General features: G+C 38.5%; 1 protein-coding gene across 3 annotated transcripts in view; it reads left to right on the top strand.

Annotated features, from left to right (window-relative positions):
- Nucleotides 1-5,266: 5,266 nt before the first annotated feature.
- cnksr1 (connector enhancer of kinase suppressor of Ras 1) overlaps nucleotides 5,267-19,457 on the top strand; it is a 31,296-nt gene continuing 17,105 nt past the window's right edge. For 2 of the 3 annotated variants that reach the window (XM_007561102.2, XM_016675951.1), the window contains exons 1-4: nucleotides 5,267-5,509; nucleotides 7,367-7,524; nucleotides 11,223-11,425; nucleotides 11,650-11,734. In XM_007561102.2, the coding sequence (XP_007561164.1) occupies nucleotides 5,458-5,509; nucleotides 7,367-7,524; nucleotides 11,223-11,425; nucleotides 11,650-11,734 (498 nt within the window). In that variant the 5' untranslated portion in view covers nucleotides 5,267-5,457. The remainder of the gene's footprint in view (nucleotides 5,510-7,366; nucleotides 7,525-11,222; nucleotides 11,426-11,649; nucleotides 11,735-19,457) is intronic. The other variant, XM_007561101.2, reaches the window with a different exon arrangement.

The raw sequence follows: 19,457 nt of genomic DNA, 5'->3' as shown, positions 1-19,457 counted from the left end.
ACAGCACCAGTATATACAGCTTTCTCAGGTATATTCAATCACATTTACAAATGTGGTTACATTTATAGACCAAACTCAGAATGGTAACCAACTGGGGGTTAAGTGCCTGTGACAGGAGGAAGTTAAAATCAAACCAACAACCTGAATGAAGATCCAAGTTTCAGTTTGCACTTCAGGTCACCAACTGAAAAGGCATTTCTGACTCAGAGATGTCCAGCTTCCACCCACTCCGGGGATCCCCAAACTCTACCTGCAGCTGCATGAATAATCCAGGAAAAACATGCGTCAGTCTGTCTTAACATGCGCATGCAACAAAGCTGGATCCCTCCCTGATATTTGTCACCATGGAACTGAAACATGTTCCCTGTCTAAATGTGGGATGTGAAATTTAACGGAGCCGTGGAGAATCGGATGGCCGGCTTGTTCCCTGAGCTCACAAATCAGATGAACTGACGTGAAAATGACTCTGTTGATTAACCTCGTTTTATTTCAGTTGAACTGAAACCGGCAGATGAAGAGAAGAGGGTGAGTGATGTTGAGGGAGCTCAGGGGGAAACAATGAATCATGGAGCTCCCTGTATTGATGTAAAAAGTGCCATTAAAATGCAAATACATGCACACTCCAGTTGTGGAGTGGCTGTCAGATTTGAAACAGGATGTCAGAAATTTTCCATATGATAATTATTTTTGCTTTTCTAATATTTACTGTTGACTGTGCTTTGTTTATATTACTTGTCAATAATTATTTCTAAACAACAACGAGAAAGCTGGACTTTCTCTGTTGGGCAAATCTGTGTTTTATTATCGTTCACCGGCCTTCTGGCACTAGGCTATTGGATCCTCATCAACAGATTTCAGTTATTCAAGGTACTTTGCTTGTTGGAAGAGAAGAAAAGAAGAGAAGAGAAAAGAAAAGAAAAGAAAAGAAACAAAAAAGAAAGCAAAAGGAAAGAAAAAAGAAAAGATAAGAGAAGTTTTTATTCAAGCACCTTAGCTCTATTATCTGGAGTTGCTACAACATGACATGCTGGTTTCAGCATCAAGCTGTGGGGGGCCTGGGAAGGTGGCCAAACTTAAACCAAACGCAGGACAATCCTAGAAGAAAACCTTTAAGAAGCTTCAAAAGACTTGAAACTGTGCTGGAGGTTCATGTTCCAGGTGGACATCGACCCTAAGCCTGGGGTGTCAAACTGATTTTTAATTTGGGCCACATGACCGTCCTGAATGTTGTGGCAAAATGTGTTGACAAAACAACATATTAAAATGTTAAAATATGACTTTAAAAGGTGCCTCTGCATTTGTTGAGTCCTTATCAAAGTTAAATAACATCAATCTTTTTTCACATTAATGTAATTTAGCAGTATACAGATAAAAACTACCTGAAGGTCCAACCAGAGCATAGAGTCTCTCTACACTGTAAAAGCAAACGTCTCTAATTTACAATAAAATACCGGCAGCTGTGGTCCCAGAATATTACTGTATTTATATGAATTTTACTGTATTTACATGGTAAAATTATGGCAACCACAGATGCCATGCCATGGTATTTTACAATAAATTAGAGATTTTTTTTCTTTTATTTACAGTGTAGAGTCTGGAGGGTCACATAAGATATGGTGGGTCAGATTTGAACCCTGAACCTTGAGTTTGGCACATGTGCTCTTAGAAAACAACCAGAGTGATGATGGAAGGGTTTGGATTAATGCATAATATTTCAGAATGGTCTAGCTAAAGTCCTGACCTAAATCCAATTGAGGATCCAGGAAAAGACTTAAGAATGATGTTGCATTTTGCAGAGAAGAATCCATATCCACTTAATATTTCATTCAGTCAGCTTTCATTTCAATATCTTTACTCTCATCAAGGTTGTAATTTGTAGATTCAACATTTTTAATTACTAATTTGTAGCTACTCAACAGTGCAGATGATCCAAACAGAACTTATTTCAGTTGTGCTCCTCTTCAGCCTCTCCAACCTGCTATGATAAAGCAGGCATTAATGTGGGGGAGGGGTGGATGGCTTATTTCAGCTTGAAATGAGCCGCACAGGGTGTGCCAGATTTCAGCTGAAGGACTTTTAGACTGGTGGTGATAACTGCTGCTTATCAGAGCTGAGAGAGGACAAGTGCAAAAGAGTGAAAGAAACCAATTATCTGCAATACTGAAGGAACAGTAATTAACCAATCTGTGCTGAATGACGACAGAAGGAGGTAATGTAATTATAAAAAGCCTGGCTCTTTGCCTTTAAGACTTTAGATGCAAGCAGTTTCTTTGCAATCATCGCTCACACAGAAAGTGCTAATAGGACAAAGAGGTTGTAGATGCATCGAGATGGTGGGCTTACACTTTCACATAAAAATAAAGAGGAGCAAAAGCTGGTAAAGAAATAATATTTCTACACTGAAAATAAAGTTTTCCAGTGTTTTTGTGTGTGTGTGTGTGGGTGTGTGTGTGTATTTGTCATCACGACCAGATCTTTTGTAGAAAGAGAACAAGAAGTAACAAGTTCATCTGACTCAGAGAGCACAGTCTAGCAAGAACAGCATGTCGAGGCTTGACGGTGTTCCTCGGGTATTTGGGTTGGGCAAAAAAAAAAAGAGAGAAAAAGAACAGGAAGCCAGGAGTATTGTCTTTGAAAGCACCTGTGATACAAACTCAACTCTGCACAGACAAACAGCAGTAACAGATTCTCCGGTTACTGATTATCCAGTACAGGAGTGGAGAAGCTAAATGCTAGCTGTCAGCAAGTCAGTACTGGAAACTCACTCATCTCTTCACTCATTTATCGCACACTTTGTTTATTGTAGCACAAAACCACAATGTGTCACTTACTGATGTTTAAATATGGCTTCTGCCCTGACCAGGCCTCTTCAGCTTTGTTCAAAAGCAACAACAGCAGGGGGTGCCAGATATCTGAGGGCAGCACTTTGATGAATACGGCTTTTTGATCAGGCCATGCCCTTTACTGCCGTAAGAGAAACTGTGCACTGAAAACTTGGTGAGACACGGCTGTGAAACTTATCACATGACTATAAGGCAGCATATTCACTAAATCCCCTTTATGGCCCTGAAACCAAAAAGCTCAGGAACAAAGCAGCTGGCAGTTTGAAGGTGTTAGAAAACAGCATTTAGATTCATTACATAACTTTTTAAGATTCCAACAGATGTAAAATCAATCAATCAATCAATCAGTCAATTCATGTTTACTTTTAAATAAATGAACGCAAAATAAATAAATACAATGAAAAAATAATCAAACTTCCTGAGCAAAAACAAGCTGTCATTCTGAAAAGATTAAATTCATATGATCGAACATGCAAGAATTAAAAGAAAGACACGTATGCATAATAATAACAATTATTATTATTATTATTATTATTATTATTATTATTATTATTATTATTATTATTATTATTATTATTATTATTAAATCATTCAGCAGTACAGATGGCTCAATAGAAATTATAAACAAAATGTTAAATACAAGCATAGATTAAAATAAAAGAATAAAACTGGATTATAACTCAGCTAAGAAAAGTCGGAAAATTATCAATTTAAACTTATGTAAACTTAAGGAACATGAAGATAAATAAAATAAGACAAAACCTTAGTTAAAGTTTATTATGCAGACAGGATATTTTAAAATCAGAGACTGAACCAAGTTTTAGTTTTTCACATTAGAATAGATACCTGCAGAGTTCATGTATTAAAATGTGGAGTTTTATGGTAACCTTCACAATATTAACAAGTAAGATGCTGCTTTGATGATGACATTGAAAACTTTTCTTAAGCAGTGAAAAGATGTTGAGTCAAGAATGAAATATTCATAAACTTTGGGCAAAGTTGTGTCATCGTAGGATCCCAGACGTCAGCACAGTTCAAAGAGTGAATTTAGCAACGTTTCTGGATATTCCTCAGGAGAGCAGACTGGTTGGATAAGAGGATTAGGTTGGCTGGTACTTTTAGCTTTTCTTTTCCCAACAAATTCTTGTGATTATTTGAATAGAGAATTTCACTCTGTGAGTCACAATGTGCTGAGGATTCACATTGAACAAAGTTCCTGCATTAGAAAGCAGCAGCACAGACGTATCTCAGTAATGAATCTGCTGCAACATTTGAGACAAAAGAGGAAAAACTGGCAAAATGTACCTGACAGCATCATTAAAAGTTTTATTTATTTCATTATTTAAATTAATGAGCTTTAACATCATTACATATTATGATGTGTTTCAAGCATTTGTCTCTGTTAAGATGTACAACCGATTGTTTTAAAAAATCACATTTTATAATACTTCTAACACAGAAATGTTATGTTGCGGCATTCATGGAGAAGATTCCTGACTTGACAGTTGCCCACCAAAACCGTTCCTTACGTCTTCCACAAAAAGGTACGCCACAAAATGCCACCGCTAATTAAGTGAAAAAAGAGTGCTTTAATATACATGGAAAGTTGTGTGGGAAAAAGTGGAGAAGTAGAGAAAAGGTGCACAAGAAACACGGATAACTGCAGTGTAACCAAAAAAAACTGCAGAAACTGGCGGCTTCTCAACAGCTGAATCGAAGCTTACAGGTGGAAAGTTAAGTGGAAGAAAAAAGCATGATAGAATGAAAATTAACAATCCACAAAGACAACCATAGTCCTTCAAGGATTGTCAAGAATTTCAAGAGCTCTGTGGGGAATTGAATGGAAAGACACCAGAAACAAAAACACATGAGAAAGTCAGTATTAAAACTTCCTCAACATATCAGCAGCACCACAGGCTGATCTCCTTCATGCCAAGCTGCACTGATGAATACGCAGTACAGCACATAGACAATACAGTTCAGTATGTAATAACATTTCTGTATTTAAAATTATTGTTCTGGTCTTAAATTATATTTTAACAAATTGAATTTTAGGTTTTCATTCATGTGTAAACCATAATTCTAAAAATTAACTGAACTAAACACATGAAATAATAATAACTCTGTTAATATGTAACCATCCTTTAGAACATTTTAACTAATTTATGGAAAAAGTTTTTTTTTTAAATGGGGTAGTTTTTAATTAATCAATATGGAAACAGGGTTAAGCTTTTTTTTAGCCATAATTCCGCAACTCAGGTGCGGCTGTTGTGCGTCATCTGCTGACAGGCCGCAAATCTGCGCCGGTCTTTCTCACGCAGATTCCTCAGCCTGAACGCAGCGTGATTAAGAAGCCAGTTATGAAGTTGTGCAGGTAGGCGGGGGTGATAGATACCGGAGGGAGGGGTCGTGCGCCCGGCGGGGCTTGACAGCTCCGTACTATTGGCTGACACCAGAGGGGGGAACTCTACCTGTTACCTGAGAAAAGGAGTGCCATTCGTCATCATCCGATTCCAAACCAGGATCAAGTTTTCCTTCCTCCAGCAGTCCGGAGAGGTAGAAGTCGGCCAGGACCGCCTGGAGCTGAACGAGCGACTGGAGCAGGACTCCGAGCATGGAGCCTATCGCTGCGTGGAGCGAGGAGAGAGTCACCAAGTGGCTCCAAGGTGAGGGACATACCCGCTTCTTCTTTTTAAACACTTGATCCCCTCGCAGGTACTTTGGATCGGGGCGGTTAGGTCGAAAATAGAAGCAGCACGCAAATCCTATTGGAAGTGAAAGGTGGAGGTGGAATGAGGAAGTGAGAGAGAGAAGCCACAACAGTGCAGCTCTGATCAGTGTCAACAGCTAAACGCTTCAACCGGGTAAACAATGGCCTTCTGTTGTTTCCCTGCTTATTTTGTTGGACACACCGAAACTAAACAAAGTTCTGCAAAAGAAAAAAGGGAAAAAATGAAAGAGAAGAGATTTAACCACAAAGCTCAGCTTGGATTAATGCTTTCCAACACAGTTACAACACAGCGGAGTCCTCTACTTCTCTATGCTACTTTGTAGACAACTTCTGTGTTCGTAATAAAAGTTTTTCTGAGCACTTTCAAAATAAATGAGTCAGCCATATTCATTTATTTAAAAAAAAATATACATTTTGTTTTTACTTCAATTTGAGCGAAAATGGGAATCTGAAAATAATTTCTGTAATAACAGCTTTCTGCGCTCCTCTGCTGGTATTTTGACAATTCACCTTCTGAGATGAACTCCAACTGTTTGCGGTTGGAAGCCCAACATCCCATCATCCTAAGCTTTACCTCCCTAAACAGATGCTGTTATTACTCCCAGTCAGAGGAAACATGCTGGTAAAATTAAGAGATTACTGGTGGGATTTGTTCAGAAATCCTCACAAACGGGGCATCCTGAGTTTCTAAACACAGATTGGTTGATAAAGAACTTTGCTTTTTGGCTCAGCCCTTTCTTCTTCTTAAAACAAAGAAAAACAATAAACTTCAAGTGCATTACAAAAAAACACAGTCAGTCAAAAAGCCACAGCACAATTTGGTTTAAATGACAGAAAATGATTGTTGAATGTTGCAGAGGTTCTGATGTGTTTGGGCCGGATGCCCCAGAGTCCAGTGAAAGTCCAGTCAGTTCTCTATTTTAATTTGCTCATCCAGGAGCATCTGCTCACCTCACCTTACTGGCCTCCCTGTGGGGTGCAGAATCAGGAGCTCCCTGCTCATTTAACACATTAATAAAACTGTAAGGTCTTGAAAATCATTTTAAAATGGAAAGGGAGCCGGAGAAGAAGCTAAAACCGGCAGGATGTGGTAATGATCACATGTACCTATCAGACACCATGATGCTGCATTTTCAACCAGTTGCAAAGAACAAGAAAAAGCTACTGACAAATATGCACATGAATATTACATCAGTTTTTGATTTAGTTAGTTTGAGAGAACTAAGTGACATCTGATCTTTTTCTTTTTAACTTGAGCTGTATATGCCAACAGAAAATAAAGTGGACCCTGGATGAACCCCTGGGGGATTCCAGTAGTTAGGAGTGCGATATGAGTATGAACAGGAATATTCAATAAATAAATTCAAACACCAATATGTATTGAAAGACATTGGTTTCAATACATATTGGCGTAAAAATATGTATTTTTGTACACCTATGTGGTGTAAAAAAATACAACTGAGTTCATTTAAATTCAGCTTAAATGACTTTATTTAAACTTTAAACATTTTTAATAATGTTACACTGTCGTAAATCAAAACTCAAGTCAAGTTAATGAATTTTTTTAAGTACTTTGTGATTTTGCATTTACTTTTTGCTGTTCATTTCACATATTGCATGTGAAAACCCAGATTTCCTTTCAACGTGACTTTTTCAGTCCTAACCTCGGTGCTCCAGAGCGAGAGGCATTTTTCAAGCTGGTACATGCTTCAGATTTCCTGACACTGGAGAATTTCCATTTATGCTCCGGACCTGTTTGTAGTAAAAACTAAAAAGCTTCCATGACTTCCAGGTCTGGATGCTCCCACTGATCAGTACCAGGTGTCGGAGTGGCACCTGTCAGGTCTGGACCTGCTTCAGTTGACGTCCCAGGATCTGGAGGTGCTGGGAGTTCAGAAGATCGGACACCAGGAGCTGATTCTGGAGGCTGTGGAGAAACTCTGCTCCTTGGTGAGTGAGAACACACACCTGTGTGTGTGTGTATGTGTGTGTTTACAGCGCATGCCTGCAGCAGCATCATCTGTCTCCAGGTCTGTCTCCTGTGTGTGTTGTGAAGTGAGCAGCAGGATATTACCTGAGTGGTCATATCCATGTTTGTTGAGGGTGTTGTATATTTTGTGATATGAAAGCTTTCTGATTTCCACCTCTGTAATGTTTTCAGATTCTGCTGTTGTTTACACAGTCGTACCAGGAACTGTAGGATTATCTCTTAGAAATCTGGCCAGCACACCCAGAACCACAGAACTTCCTGACATCTTGGCCTTGCCTTAGTGAAATATGTGATGTTTTTACTCAGTGTGATTTCTTAGTACTTCGATCTTACATTCCAGCTCCAGCTTTCCAAGCATTTTGTAGTAAAAACATTAACTGTATTATTCATGTCAACATCAGATAAGCACTCATGCTGAGTCATATCCAGAGAACTACTGTGTCCTGGACAATATTTGGGAATGTTTTTGGCGCCTTTTGCATGATTAACTGCATCAGTGCAGCTTGGCCTGGAGGTGATCAGCGTGTGGCTCTGAGGAAGTGTTCAAGAAACCCATTGTGCTTTAAAAAACTTCAGCTCCTCTCCACTGTTGACTCTGATGTCTCGCATCCTCCTCTTGACGATGCTCTACTCGACAATACTTAGATTCTCTCTGAGGTTTAGGTGTTTTTTGTCAGTGTGAACTATATGTACTTAATGAATCTACATTAGGGAAGCACCGATTCACTTTTTCCACTTTGTATACGGATACAGATGTCTGAGTGTTGGTATCGGCCGACACAGAAAGTGCTGAATTGACTTAAAACATTTCTTTTTTTTAACAGAGACATAATTAAACTGATTTACACATTTATCTGACAATGCTGCACCAGAACAGCTCATTTAAACACACCAATAGCTTCACAACATGTAGAAACTATAATTTGTCCAGTCAGTGCAATCAGGAGTTTAACAGTCAATGTAAATAAATAATGAAGAAATGGACAAAACAATAGATCTTAGTCAAACATGTAAAATAATAAACTGCAACAAATCTTCTTTCAAATGGCTCAGAAAGTGCAATTAGGAATTCTAAATATAATTTAAAATAAATAATAAAGCTTTATGTCGTTCAGAGCACAAAGCACAGAACTGAATGAATAGATCTACTCTCAAGGATCGGTTGTATTGTCATCGATACCCAATCGTATTAATATTGGATCAGTGTATCTTTAGCCTTTATAAACTAATTACTGAAATAAATGACCTTTTCAATTATATTCCAATTAAATCAGATACATGCATAATAAGCTACAATCTCTATGAAATTTGCATGGAGGCTTCAGGAACTTAACAAATGAGCTGTTTTGTGTGGAGACTTCCAGAATAATCTTTGCTTCAGTATCACCTCTGATTCAGCAGCTCTGGTGACGTAACAGCCTGTAAACCTCAGACTAAGATGGCTTAAACTCCTTGTTGCTGAGTTCTTTAATTAACCGTGATACAGATTGAACCTGTAAGCCTGGAGTCTGTGAATGAGGAAAGCTGCTCCTCTAGTAATTCCTTTTTTCTCCTCAGACAGACCTTGTGTGTGGGTGCTTGTGTCTGTCATGATGCTCCATGAAGGTCTTAACACTGCGCTCATTCATAAAACCTCCCCATCAGATGCTCACATGGTGCAGACAGAAACACTTTCAAGTGCACAGCTACATAATTAAGAGCTCCATAAAAGATTCATGGCCACTTGTTGACAAGCTTGTCCTGGTGGCTGGATGATGTGGACTAACAAAGCCTGACCAGTACGAAGCACTTGACCCCGAGACGAGTGGCCCGTAACAATCACACACTCTGTTTCAGCAGCTGCTGTGTTTCATGATGGGATGCAGAAAACTGGAGCGACTGACAAATGAATAAAGGCTGTTGTCTTTCTGAAAGACTTTGATTTGATAGCAGGGATAATATGAAGTCTGTGGCTTTATTTGAATTATATTTGACTAGATATAAATCAGTCCTGGGTTCTGATCTGTGCCTGGGGTTTTTCTGCATGGTCTTCCTGTCCATGCAAGGATTCTCTCCTGGTACTCTGACTTCCTCCCACAGTTTGAAAACATGATTGTTAGGTTAACTGGGCTCTCTAAAGTGCCTGCAGGTTCGAGTGTGTGCATGTGTTATTGTTCGTCCTGTGTGCTGCCTTGTGACGGGCCTGTGATCTGTCGCCAGCTTGCTTTAGCTGGGAGCAACAGAATACTTATCAACACCACCATTGTTATCACAAACATCTTTCTGGAAGAAATATGAACATTTAAGAGGCGGGGGAGTCCCACCACGATCTGATCCAGAATCTGTGGAGGGAGATAAAGATTAAGGTGATGGAAATGAGGCCTTCCTTTCACAAGTCCGATACCAAAGATAACCATCAAAATATCAGTGGATACATGCAAACTGTTGACCGACAGTTAAAGAAGCGGTTTGATTATTCAAATACCAAGAAAGTAATTTTTGAGAATTTTGTAGATAATTTCTTTTATGCCATTTTAAAACATAAAATGCTAATTGAAACGGATGAGTTAACTTTTTCATGACTAGCATTAATTTTTCATTTTCTATCAGAAACAAACTTCATGGTTGAATAAAAATATTTTAAAATCTAAATCTACCAGGGTTATGAATCATTTTGGGCATAACTGTAAACATAAATATACATTATTAGGATTTACACTAACTTCTGTTATTAATTTAGATTTCAATATGATTTATTCAGCTCTGGAAACAATTAAGAGACCTTTAAATTACCAGTTTATCTGATTCTAATCTGTATAGGTTTATGTTTGAGTAAAATTAACATTGTTCTTTTATTCTATGAATTACTGACAACATGTCTCTGAAATTCAAAGCAAAAATGTATTTATTTGCAGAAAATGAGAAATAATCAAAATAATGAAAAAGATGCATTGCTTTCAGAGCTCAAATAATGCAAAGAAAACAAGTTCATATTCATCTAGAAACAACAATGTTAATGTTTTAACTCAGGAAGAGTTCAGAAATCAATATTCGGTGGAACCAGCAGGGTTTTAGTGGGTTCAGTGCAGTGGGATCTTCATTTCTCCCAGGGCTACATTTGTACGCTACTGTTTTAAATCTTTTATTATATTAATGTTTTAAATGTAATCTTATTGTTTAAGTTAAAGAAATGTGCACACATTTTAAAAATGATTTATTTCAGTAATTTTTAAAAAGTTTTCATTGCTTTGTTGTCGTCAGTGGATGCAGAAATTATACTGTTTCCACGACAACAAACGTCCCAACCTGCTTTACATTGATGGATTCATTTGGAGCATCTTAACTCCTTTTCTCACAGGTTTTTTGTTTTATGTGTTGTACGCAGTTGCATGAAAGCAGCAATATGAAAATGTCTGTTGGACTGAAAAGTGGAATAATACTCTGATACTTAAGCTTTCTGTGGATTTATTCAAACCAGACAGCAGAAAAGACACAGGAAATGAGGGAAAGTTAGAGATTTGTTTTCAGCATATGGAACTTGGCCAGAAACAAACCACAGCATATGAAAATGTGATTCAAAAACAATCTCTACCCTCTTCTGGAGGGGCTGGTGACAGCAGGGGGTGGAATGTCCTGCCCGGTCCTTACATGTGTGTGTTGTTGTGTGTGTTGTCTTCAGACTTATGGCATGGGAGGAGAGACCCTGCGCGGTCTGACGGAAAAGCTGCGTGTCGTTGCCCACTCCCTGCCGATGGCCATCCAGGGCGGCTGGCGCCACAACAGCTACGACGGACGGAGCGCCACCAAGCTGCCAGTTGGCGTTCTGAAGAACGTCATAGAGCTCATCACGTCTGCCAGAGGCCTCTTCTGCTTGCTCAACAGGTTTGTAAAGAGGAAGTCCTGCGTGCATCATTGTGAAACGTGTTTTATTTAACTTAGATAACTTAGCTCTATGTGTTGCTTGTGGGTTGAACGATTTAACAGAGTTACCTCAGTGGGATTCTCCCCTCATTTTAATTCTGACTGAATGTTTTTGCTTGTAATACTTTGTGTCCTCTCACTCCCAATCCGTCTGAACTGATTTACGTCATGATCTGTCTTTCCAGATATCAGTTATCCCAGCTCAGCAGATACACCTCCACTCAGAGCATATTCACCCACTGTAAAAATCTGAGAGACATCGTCCACAAGGTGGGTGTGTTCATGTGTTTCCCACATCAGTTCAGCTCAAATCTGATATTTCCAAATCCTTTCAGCTCAACTCTGACTTTCTGTCCAAAATTCAGAGCTAAAAAGACAAAACTCCACTGTGTGCTTGAGGTCGGCAGACTTTTACAGCGATTCTGTTCCTAAACCCCAGATCAGTTTTATCTTAAAAGGAACTGCTACGTTTTCAGCCGTAATGTCACGCATGATAAATATCCAAAGAGGAACCACAATCGCTTGGGTGTGCGCCAGTTTGCTTTTTAATTCTCCCAATTAGACTAAACGAGAAAAACAGAAGCACATGCACACCCGTCTGTTCCTCAGCCTAACTTTACTTACACAGTTTTTTTTTCATCTGTAAATTCCTGACATATTTGAAGGGAGGTTTCACCTCTATGGAGCTTTGGTAAGAAAACAAAAACATTTAGCTGCGTTTGGTTTCTGTTTCCTCCATTGTGGAGTCGTGAAATGCTTGAAAGAAACAGGTGAGGAAGGAATAATCATAAGAGGGTACATGAGAAGAGGGTGGAAAGGGCTTAGTGGTTGCTGTAGCAAAGAGGACAGGCCTGGATCTGTAATGCTGGCCGCCGGAGGGAGGGAGTCAGAGAGCAAGGGAGGAGACTTAGAGAGGGATTGCACTGCCTCTATCAATGACTCTTAGGGGAGTGAACACCAAACACCGAGCAACAGGCAGCAAGAGGCTGGATTCTCAGAAGTACAACAGGAAAGGAAAAACAAGCTGACGGAGGTGAAGGAGAGAAGAAAACAGACAAGAAGAAACCTGAAAGAGACTCTGGAGCAGAGACCCGGTTTTTAAAGGACTTTAAATATATCCGGCTCTGGAAACCTGCCCAGCATGACAGGTACTGTCCTCACGGCTCTGATTGGATAATTCCACACAAGGTGATCCTTCCTTTCCTGCTTTTAGATGCAACACTTGTTTTCTGCCTCATTAAGTTTAAAGAGAAGTGATTTTAAATAAGAAACTGTATCTCTGAAAATGAAAAGCGAGCTGCTGTCTGTCGCAGAAGCATCGGCTCTCTGAGCTGCGGGGGTTGATCAGATCAGAAGTTAAACTCTGTCGGTGTGTTTTTACTGGGAAAAAATCCTAATGAACCTTGAGAAACAGCGAGTATGAGAATGAAATTAAGTGTGGATAGCTGAGTGATGTAGTGTGTTGACTCTGAGAAGATGTTTTTTTGTTTGTTTTGCTCCTACGCGATGAGCTGGCCTTGTTGACGGCTGCTTTCATTCATTATTGGCTACCAACACACGGGGGAGAGAGCTTAGTCAGTGAAAAGTAAGTTAACAAAGCTCACCATTTTTGGTGCGCACAGGTTGTCAACTGATTTTATTTATAGGTGATTGTTTGACTGGTTCCCTTTTTAGAGGTGCCAGTTATGTGCTGAAAGCTGGAGAACATAGAGGATGTTTTATTGGTTGGACTCCAATGCAGCTGATAAAAAAAACTGGAATTGATCCTTTAATTTCAGCTCTATGAATCTGATGCATCGCTTATATTGTAAGAAACATTTAACACATTTTAAAAAGTTCTTCAGAGGCAACTTAATAGCTTTCAAACTTATTTACTGTGAACTGCAAATGTTTTTGTTTGAAGGTGATTGGAAAGGAACAGTTTGATGTTGGAGAATATTAGAAAACAGAATAACAAAAATAAAGAACTGCAGCAGAAAGGTCAAGTGTGGAGAAGTTAAAGCAGAGTTAAAATAATATAAAATAATATTCCAAAGATGGGACAACTGCAAACAAGACATGGAATTACTCCTGAGCTAACAGGCTGAGTGTGGACAGCATTCACCTGAGCAGCAGCCATGGTAACTCTAGAGGAGCTGCAGGGAACAGCAGCTCAGGTGTGGAGATAAATTTACACACTAGATATTTGCAAAACTTAACTTAGCTCAACTAGGTTAGTTAATGTAAATTCTAAACAAATAGTGTTTAGGAGAACAGGGAGAAAAAGACGACTCACTGAATTGTAAAAGTTTCTGACCCAAGCATTTTCATGTGATAAAAGGGCCTAGTCAAAGTTCAGCTCTTAATCCAAACTGAAAATCTGTTATAAGATTTGAAAGTTGTTATTCACAGACGTTCTAATGCGATCTGATAGAGCCTGAGCTTGTTTTGCTCAGAAGTTTGGTGAAATACTTCAGTCGCTAGATATGCAAATTTGGTGGAACCACGATCCAAAACACCTGCAACTCTAAATGCAGAAACGAATGGTTCAACTGAGTGCTAACAGAACATGGCTGACTTCCAATTTGTATCTGTATCATTCTCCTTCCACTTCACAATTATGCACTACTTTGTGTCGGCGTGTCACATTAGATTCCAATAATGCCTGGAATATAAGATGTGGAAGATTTTTCTGCCTCCTCCTCTCCAGCCTATAAGTAAAAACTGTACAGCTGAGTGTCTTTGCATACTCATGTGCATTTCCCTTCACCTCACACACAAGTAAAGTCATGGTTACATATAGCTTTGCTTGTGGCTAATTGAATCTGGTGTCATTCCCCGCGTGACATTTGTGTTGTCAGGGGGCCAGGCCTTCAGCGTGACGTCTTTTCTAGAGAGGCACTTCCACAGAAGCTGCACCACATCCTTCACAAAAGAAATGACTCTTATTGCTCCTTTCTACGTGAGTGTGTGTGCATTACAGAGTGTATTTCTTTCTCCCACCCTGGGGGCGATCTGGGTCAGCAGTCAGCTGGTGTTGCCAGGACCCAACACTTAACTTGTCAGCTCTGAGTTTCACTGTGGCACAGCTTCAGGCAGCAGCCAAAGCTAAAGAGATTGAGGGCAAGGAGAGAAAGAGGTGAACTCTCAGGTATGTGAGATTTATTCGGTTTCTAGAAGAGAAATTAAATAACGTCTGTTATTGCAACTTTGATGAATGCAGCTCCAGATAAAAGCAAAACATTTTATGAAGGTCTAAATACTTCTAAAACAAAACAGCTATGACAGCTTTGCTTTTAGTCTGCAGTTTGGGTTACATAACGCTTCAGCTTGACAGGAAACATATAAAAATGCACTAAAACGCAATATAGCTGTCACTGGCTAGCAAATATTAACATGCTTCACCAAAGTGGATAACTTATTAAGAGGACAGAAAGGAGAAAATCCTCATAAACAGGTTAAAACATTGAGCAAGACTAACAGCCTAAAGGCTGAGCTGTTAATGTTAAGATGAAGGAAAAGAAGGGAGACGTCCAGAGACACACAGGAGAGACGCAGGGTGTGATTTCAAATGATCCCAGCAGGTGTATTTATGTTTCCTAATCTTTTTATAGCATGTCTGGCTAGCAATATGAAACATCAACAGGGCAAGTTCAAGAACTGGAGCTTAACTGTGTTGGTTAGTTGAGATCTTTGACTTTTCTGTTTGACCTCCACCAATCAGCAGGAACATTTTTTATCACTTAAATATATACTGCTCAAAAAAATAAAGGGAACATTTCACTTTAATTTTGTGTGTGGCTCCAAATCCAGGCCTCCATTGGTTAATAAATTTGATTTCCATTGATGATTTTTGTGTGATTTTGTTGTCAGCACATTCAACTTTGTACAGAACAATGAGAATATTTCATTCATTCAGATCTAGGATGTGTTATTTGAGTGTTCCCTTTATTTTTTTGAGCAGTGTATTTATTATCCCTGAGTTTAGAGCTGGAGAATGTGGCTGGGCTTGTCCAACCAGTTTGTCCAACACAGTGGTGAAACATTTTCAGAAAACAGTTTGCAAACACATCAAAATTAGCCACAAAAGTGGCCTGATAGATTCTGAAACACACCAGCTGTGTGTCAATCCACCACACAGCTTCTTTCCCATGCCTTTCATTTCTTATCTGCACTTTTTATGTTAGCTTATTACTTTTGATGACCTCTGGGGATGAATGATAAAATATTGTGCAAAACTTTAATATTCTTAAGTATAATTTTGAATTATTCTCTTGAGATTTAACATCATATTTTATTTGCACTGATGCACTGCAAAAAAAACCAAAATCTTACCAAGTACTTTTGCCTAATTTCTACTGCAAATATCTCAGTTTTGTCTTATTTCAAATGTACTAACATAAAAGTAACTTTTCATCAACATGTGTCAGCAGTTTTTAAGTAATTAAATCTTAAATATACATAAAAACACATTAGTTTCACTTATAACGAAACATTTTTCCTGTTTTAAGTGAAAAAATCTGCCAGTAGGACTAGTTCTGTTTGTATCTGTATTCAAGAATTACTGACTTAAAACAGCTTATTCATCTTGCTGAAAAGTTACTTTTAAGTTATTTTTGTCTTAATTCAAGTGTACTAAAATAGCAGTAGTAGGAATTAGACAAAGATTTTGTGTTTTTGCAGTGTGAGGATCTGATTGCTATTTCAGCCTGATGAGTTTTAGGAAGTATGAGAAGTTATTACGCTTATTAAAGCTAAAACAAACATGAGCAATCTTCTAATGGTAGATTTAACTGGACTTACATAAACGTATTTCATTAGAGTGTTAAAACATTACAGAAAATGTGCTGAAATCATTGCAGGTGAGATTATGGTTTTACCATCACCATTTAAAAAACGTCACAAGAACTTTGCTTGTTCTTGCCACCTCAAGTAAATTAACACATTTCTTTGTTATTGTGGAATATAAATTGGAGCCAAAACTGCTAAAGTTGGGAAGAGGGAAGATTTGATGACACCAAAATCTAACCCAACAGAAGAAAGAATATACCAAGATTATATTTAATTTAATCACAGATTATATTTAGCAAAACCAAACCCCTGGAAAGCCTCCCTTCTGCTCAGTAGCAATGAATCACTCAGTTGATTCTGTAGGTCCAATCTGAAACTGTTTCTATTTTAGACACATTAACTCATTAGGAGCTGCTATCTTTGCTTGTGTGACTTTCTTGGTGACTGTTTTTGTTTCCAATGTAGAGATGAGTTTTGCTAGTTTACGTGGGACTAACCATGTAGAGTTCCTGTATCCTTATGATACATCTTACATTTTTAGGTATATGTCCTATAAAAAGTTCAGGTGTGGTTTCTTTATTATAATCCCTTTGACGTCAGATGAATGGAAAGGCTTGAAAATGGAGCATCAAAATGCTGGAGGCTGTTGAAAAAATGAAACGCATCTCCACCACACCTTACCCCTTTTTATTCCTGATACGCTTCGTCTTCTTCCACACAGACATTCAAACCTTTTTGTAGACCTCAGACTTTCTCCAACAACATGCATTTTTTAAAAAATTATATTTTATGTTAGCTCTTGGGAGGAACAAACTGAAACAGATTTTTTTTAAGGTATGCATTGCAGTGTAGATGTAAAAAATATGTAATTTTGTCTGTAATTTGTGATGATGAACATCTCCTCCCTATTATACCCAGTAATATATCAGTTTGTTATTAAAGGGCATCGGTTTTATCCATGTAAATAAATGCATTAAAACCTTTTCTCACCTACTTCATAATGAACCTTTGGTCATATTCATGATCACCTGTAGTTTTTGACACATTCAGATTCTCCAGCCCGGCTTTCTGACCAGTTTCCTTGCAGAAGAGAACATTCCGCCTGCTTTGGATTCTTTTCAATGTGCCATTTCCTGTTCTTCCACTGCTAAAATGCAGAACAGGTTGCACTGTTATGCGAAAGTCTCCTGTGACAAATATGCCACAGACAGCAGAGTTATGCAATTCATAAAATGAAAAAGGTGTTGCTGAGTGAGAACAGAAGTGATACTCTGTTGGTTGGTTGACGGTGCAACCTCTTCTGAACTTGACCTCCAGGCAAGTTAAGAGTTTATGTCCTACATTTTACGCCTTGTTGCTGTTTAATATCCATATTACTGTAAGACTTGAGCTGGTTACAAAAGACTTGGCAAACTTCAATGTAAAATAATTGTTATTCAATCAAGAAGTTGGTTTTGATAAGATGCAACACTTAAATCTCTGAAAATATAATAAAATATATTTTTACAATCAGTTTACAATTGGCATCTCCCTATTTGTGGTAAAATACTCATGGAAAACTTTCCTTTCTGTAGATTTTATGTAGATTTATTCTTTGTCGAGCATATTTATTTAACTAAAATATCCGGTTTCCTTCATGTTTTTTAATATTTCCCGGCTTCAGCGCATGTGATTTGACTCACTGAGCCTTCAACAGTCCGATGATATGAGTCGAAATTATTTAAAACATCTGAACAACTTTTTGTAACAGGAAAAGATGTGAAAACTTTCACAACAGCAGGCTGAGGATCTGGGTTGGGCAGCTCGGCGCTACATTACAGGCAGAAATGAAAGCAGAAGAAATGCACACACGTGAAAGATTTACGCCTAAAACTGTTTGAGCTGCACAATAATTTACTAAACGTCATAACTTTGTGGGTCATGCTTCTTAGATGATACAGAATGTACTGAGTGCACTCCAATATTGTTCACATTCTTCCTCTAGACGTTTAGGTGCAGCTTGGTTTGCCACAGATATCTCTTCTCTTCACACAACATCTGACATTTGAATTTTTTAGATATCTTTGGCAGTTTGACAAAAATGCGTGTTTTTCTCAATCAGAAAGTTTTCAACTTCAGCAATGTTTACTATGTTACTTACTGGGCTTAGGATGAGAGACTGCAGCAATAAATGCTTGTTTTGTCATTTGCCTCCAATATGGCTGCACCCAGTTTGATGACATCATGTGAAAACACAGCTTAGCACATTGTTGGTTGCTCTAACAAGCAGATTGAGCATGCTAACATGAGCTAATATGACATTTTGTCTGGATTGACTCAGGGTTCCTTTAGCCTTTTGGTGCCAGTTTTTGATTGCAAAAAATGAGGCCATTATAAATCAAGATGCTAATATGTATTCATGACTCCCTGTGTTGTACCTTTTTATTTTTACTCAGATTGCTTCCTGCTCTATTTTTAGACGTCCTTACGTTGTGAAAAGTGTCTGACTAATCAAGCAGCTGAGCTGAGTAAGCCTAACAATTAGCCTGACTGCCATGATGAGATTAGTTTGCTCCAGTAGCATCAAGTTTAAAGTTTAAACAGCTATTTTCATCTGTTGTATTATTTTTAAAGTGTCAATCATTATCACAGGCTCACAAGTTTTCACACTTGAGTAAATATGGGTGTAAAAGCAGAACTGGGCTGATAATGATTTTCCTCCTCAGTCTTTTGTCATATGACTTCTCAATTAGCCCAATCCGTTTGTGTTCAGTGCTGATCCCTCGGTACATTTCACAGGGTTTAGTTTTACCATCCGGACCGGACCTCTGTGCAACTCGTCACCCAGCCCCTCAGATTAGCTCTGGGCATTAATATTATCTGGTGTGTTTTGCTTTGTAAACATCGGCTCCATCCTCTTTGAATTTCTCATCGTTCTCCGTTATATGAAGCAGCTTCTTCATTTCTTCTGCTCCCTTTCTGAAGCCATCACTCTGCCTGCTGAACCATTATCGTCACTCGCATCCCAGAAACCAGACATGAAGGCAATTTACTTCCACTGTAATGGCTTTAACAACTGTATCATTCAACAGTGGCGCCTTCTGAGTAAAACATTGTTTATCAATGTGAGATAGATGGAGTGTATATAATGCAGATTAACTGGGACACACTCTTTTGCTTTGGTCTTTTTGTGTGTGTGTGTGTGTGTGTGTGTGTGTGTGTGTGTGTGTGTGTGTGTGTGTGT

This window comes from Poecilia formosa, unplaced genomic scaffold, assembly GCF_000485575.1.
Source record: "Poecilia formosa unplaced genomic scaffold, Poecilia_formosa-5.1.2 Scaffold123, whole genome shotgun sequence".
NCBI classification, from domain to species: Eukaryota; Metazoa; Chordata; class Actinopteri; order Cyprinodontiformes; family Poeciliidae; genus Poecilia; species Poecilia formosa.
The sequence above is the reverse complement of the archived record's forward strand: the minus strand, read 5'-3'. Positions and strand labels throughout refer to the sequence as shown.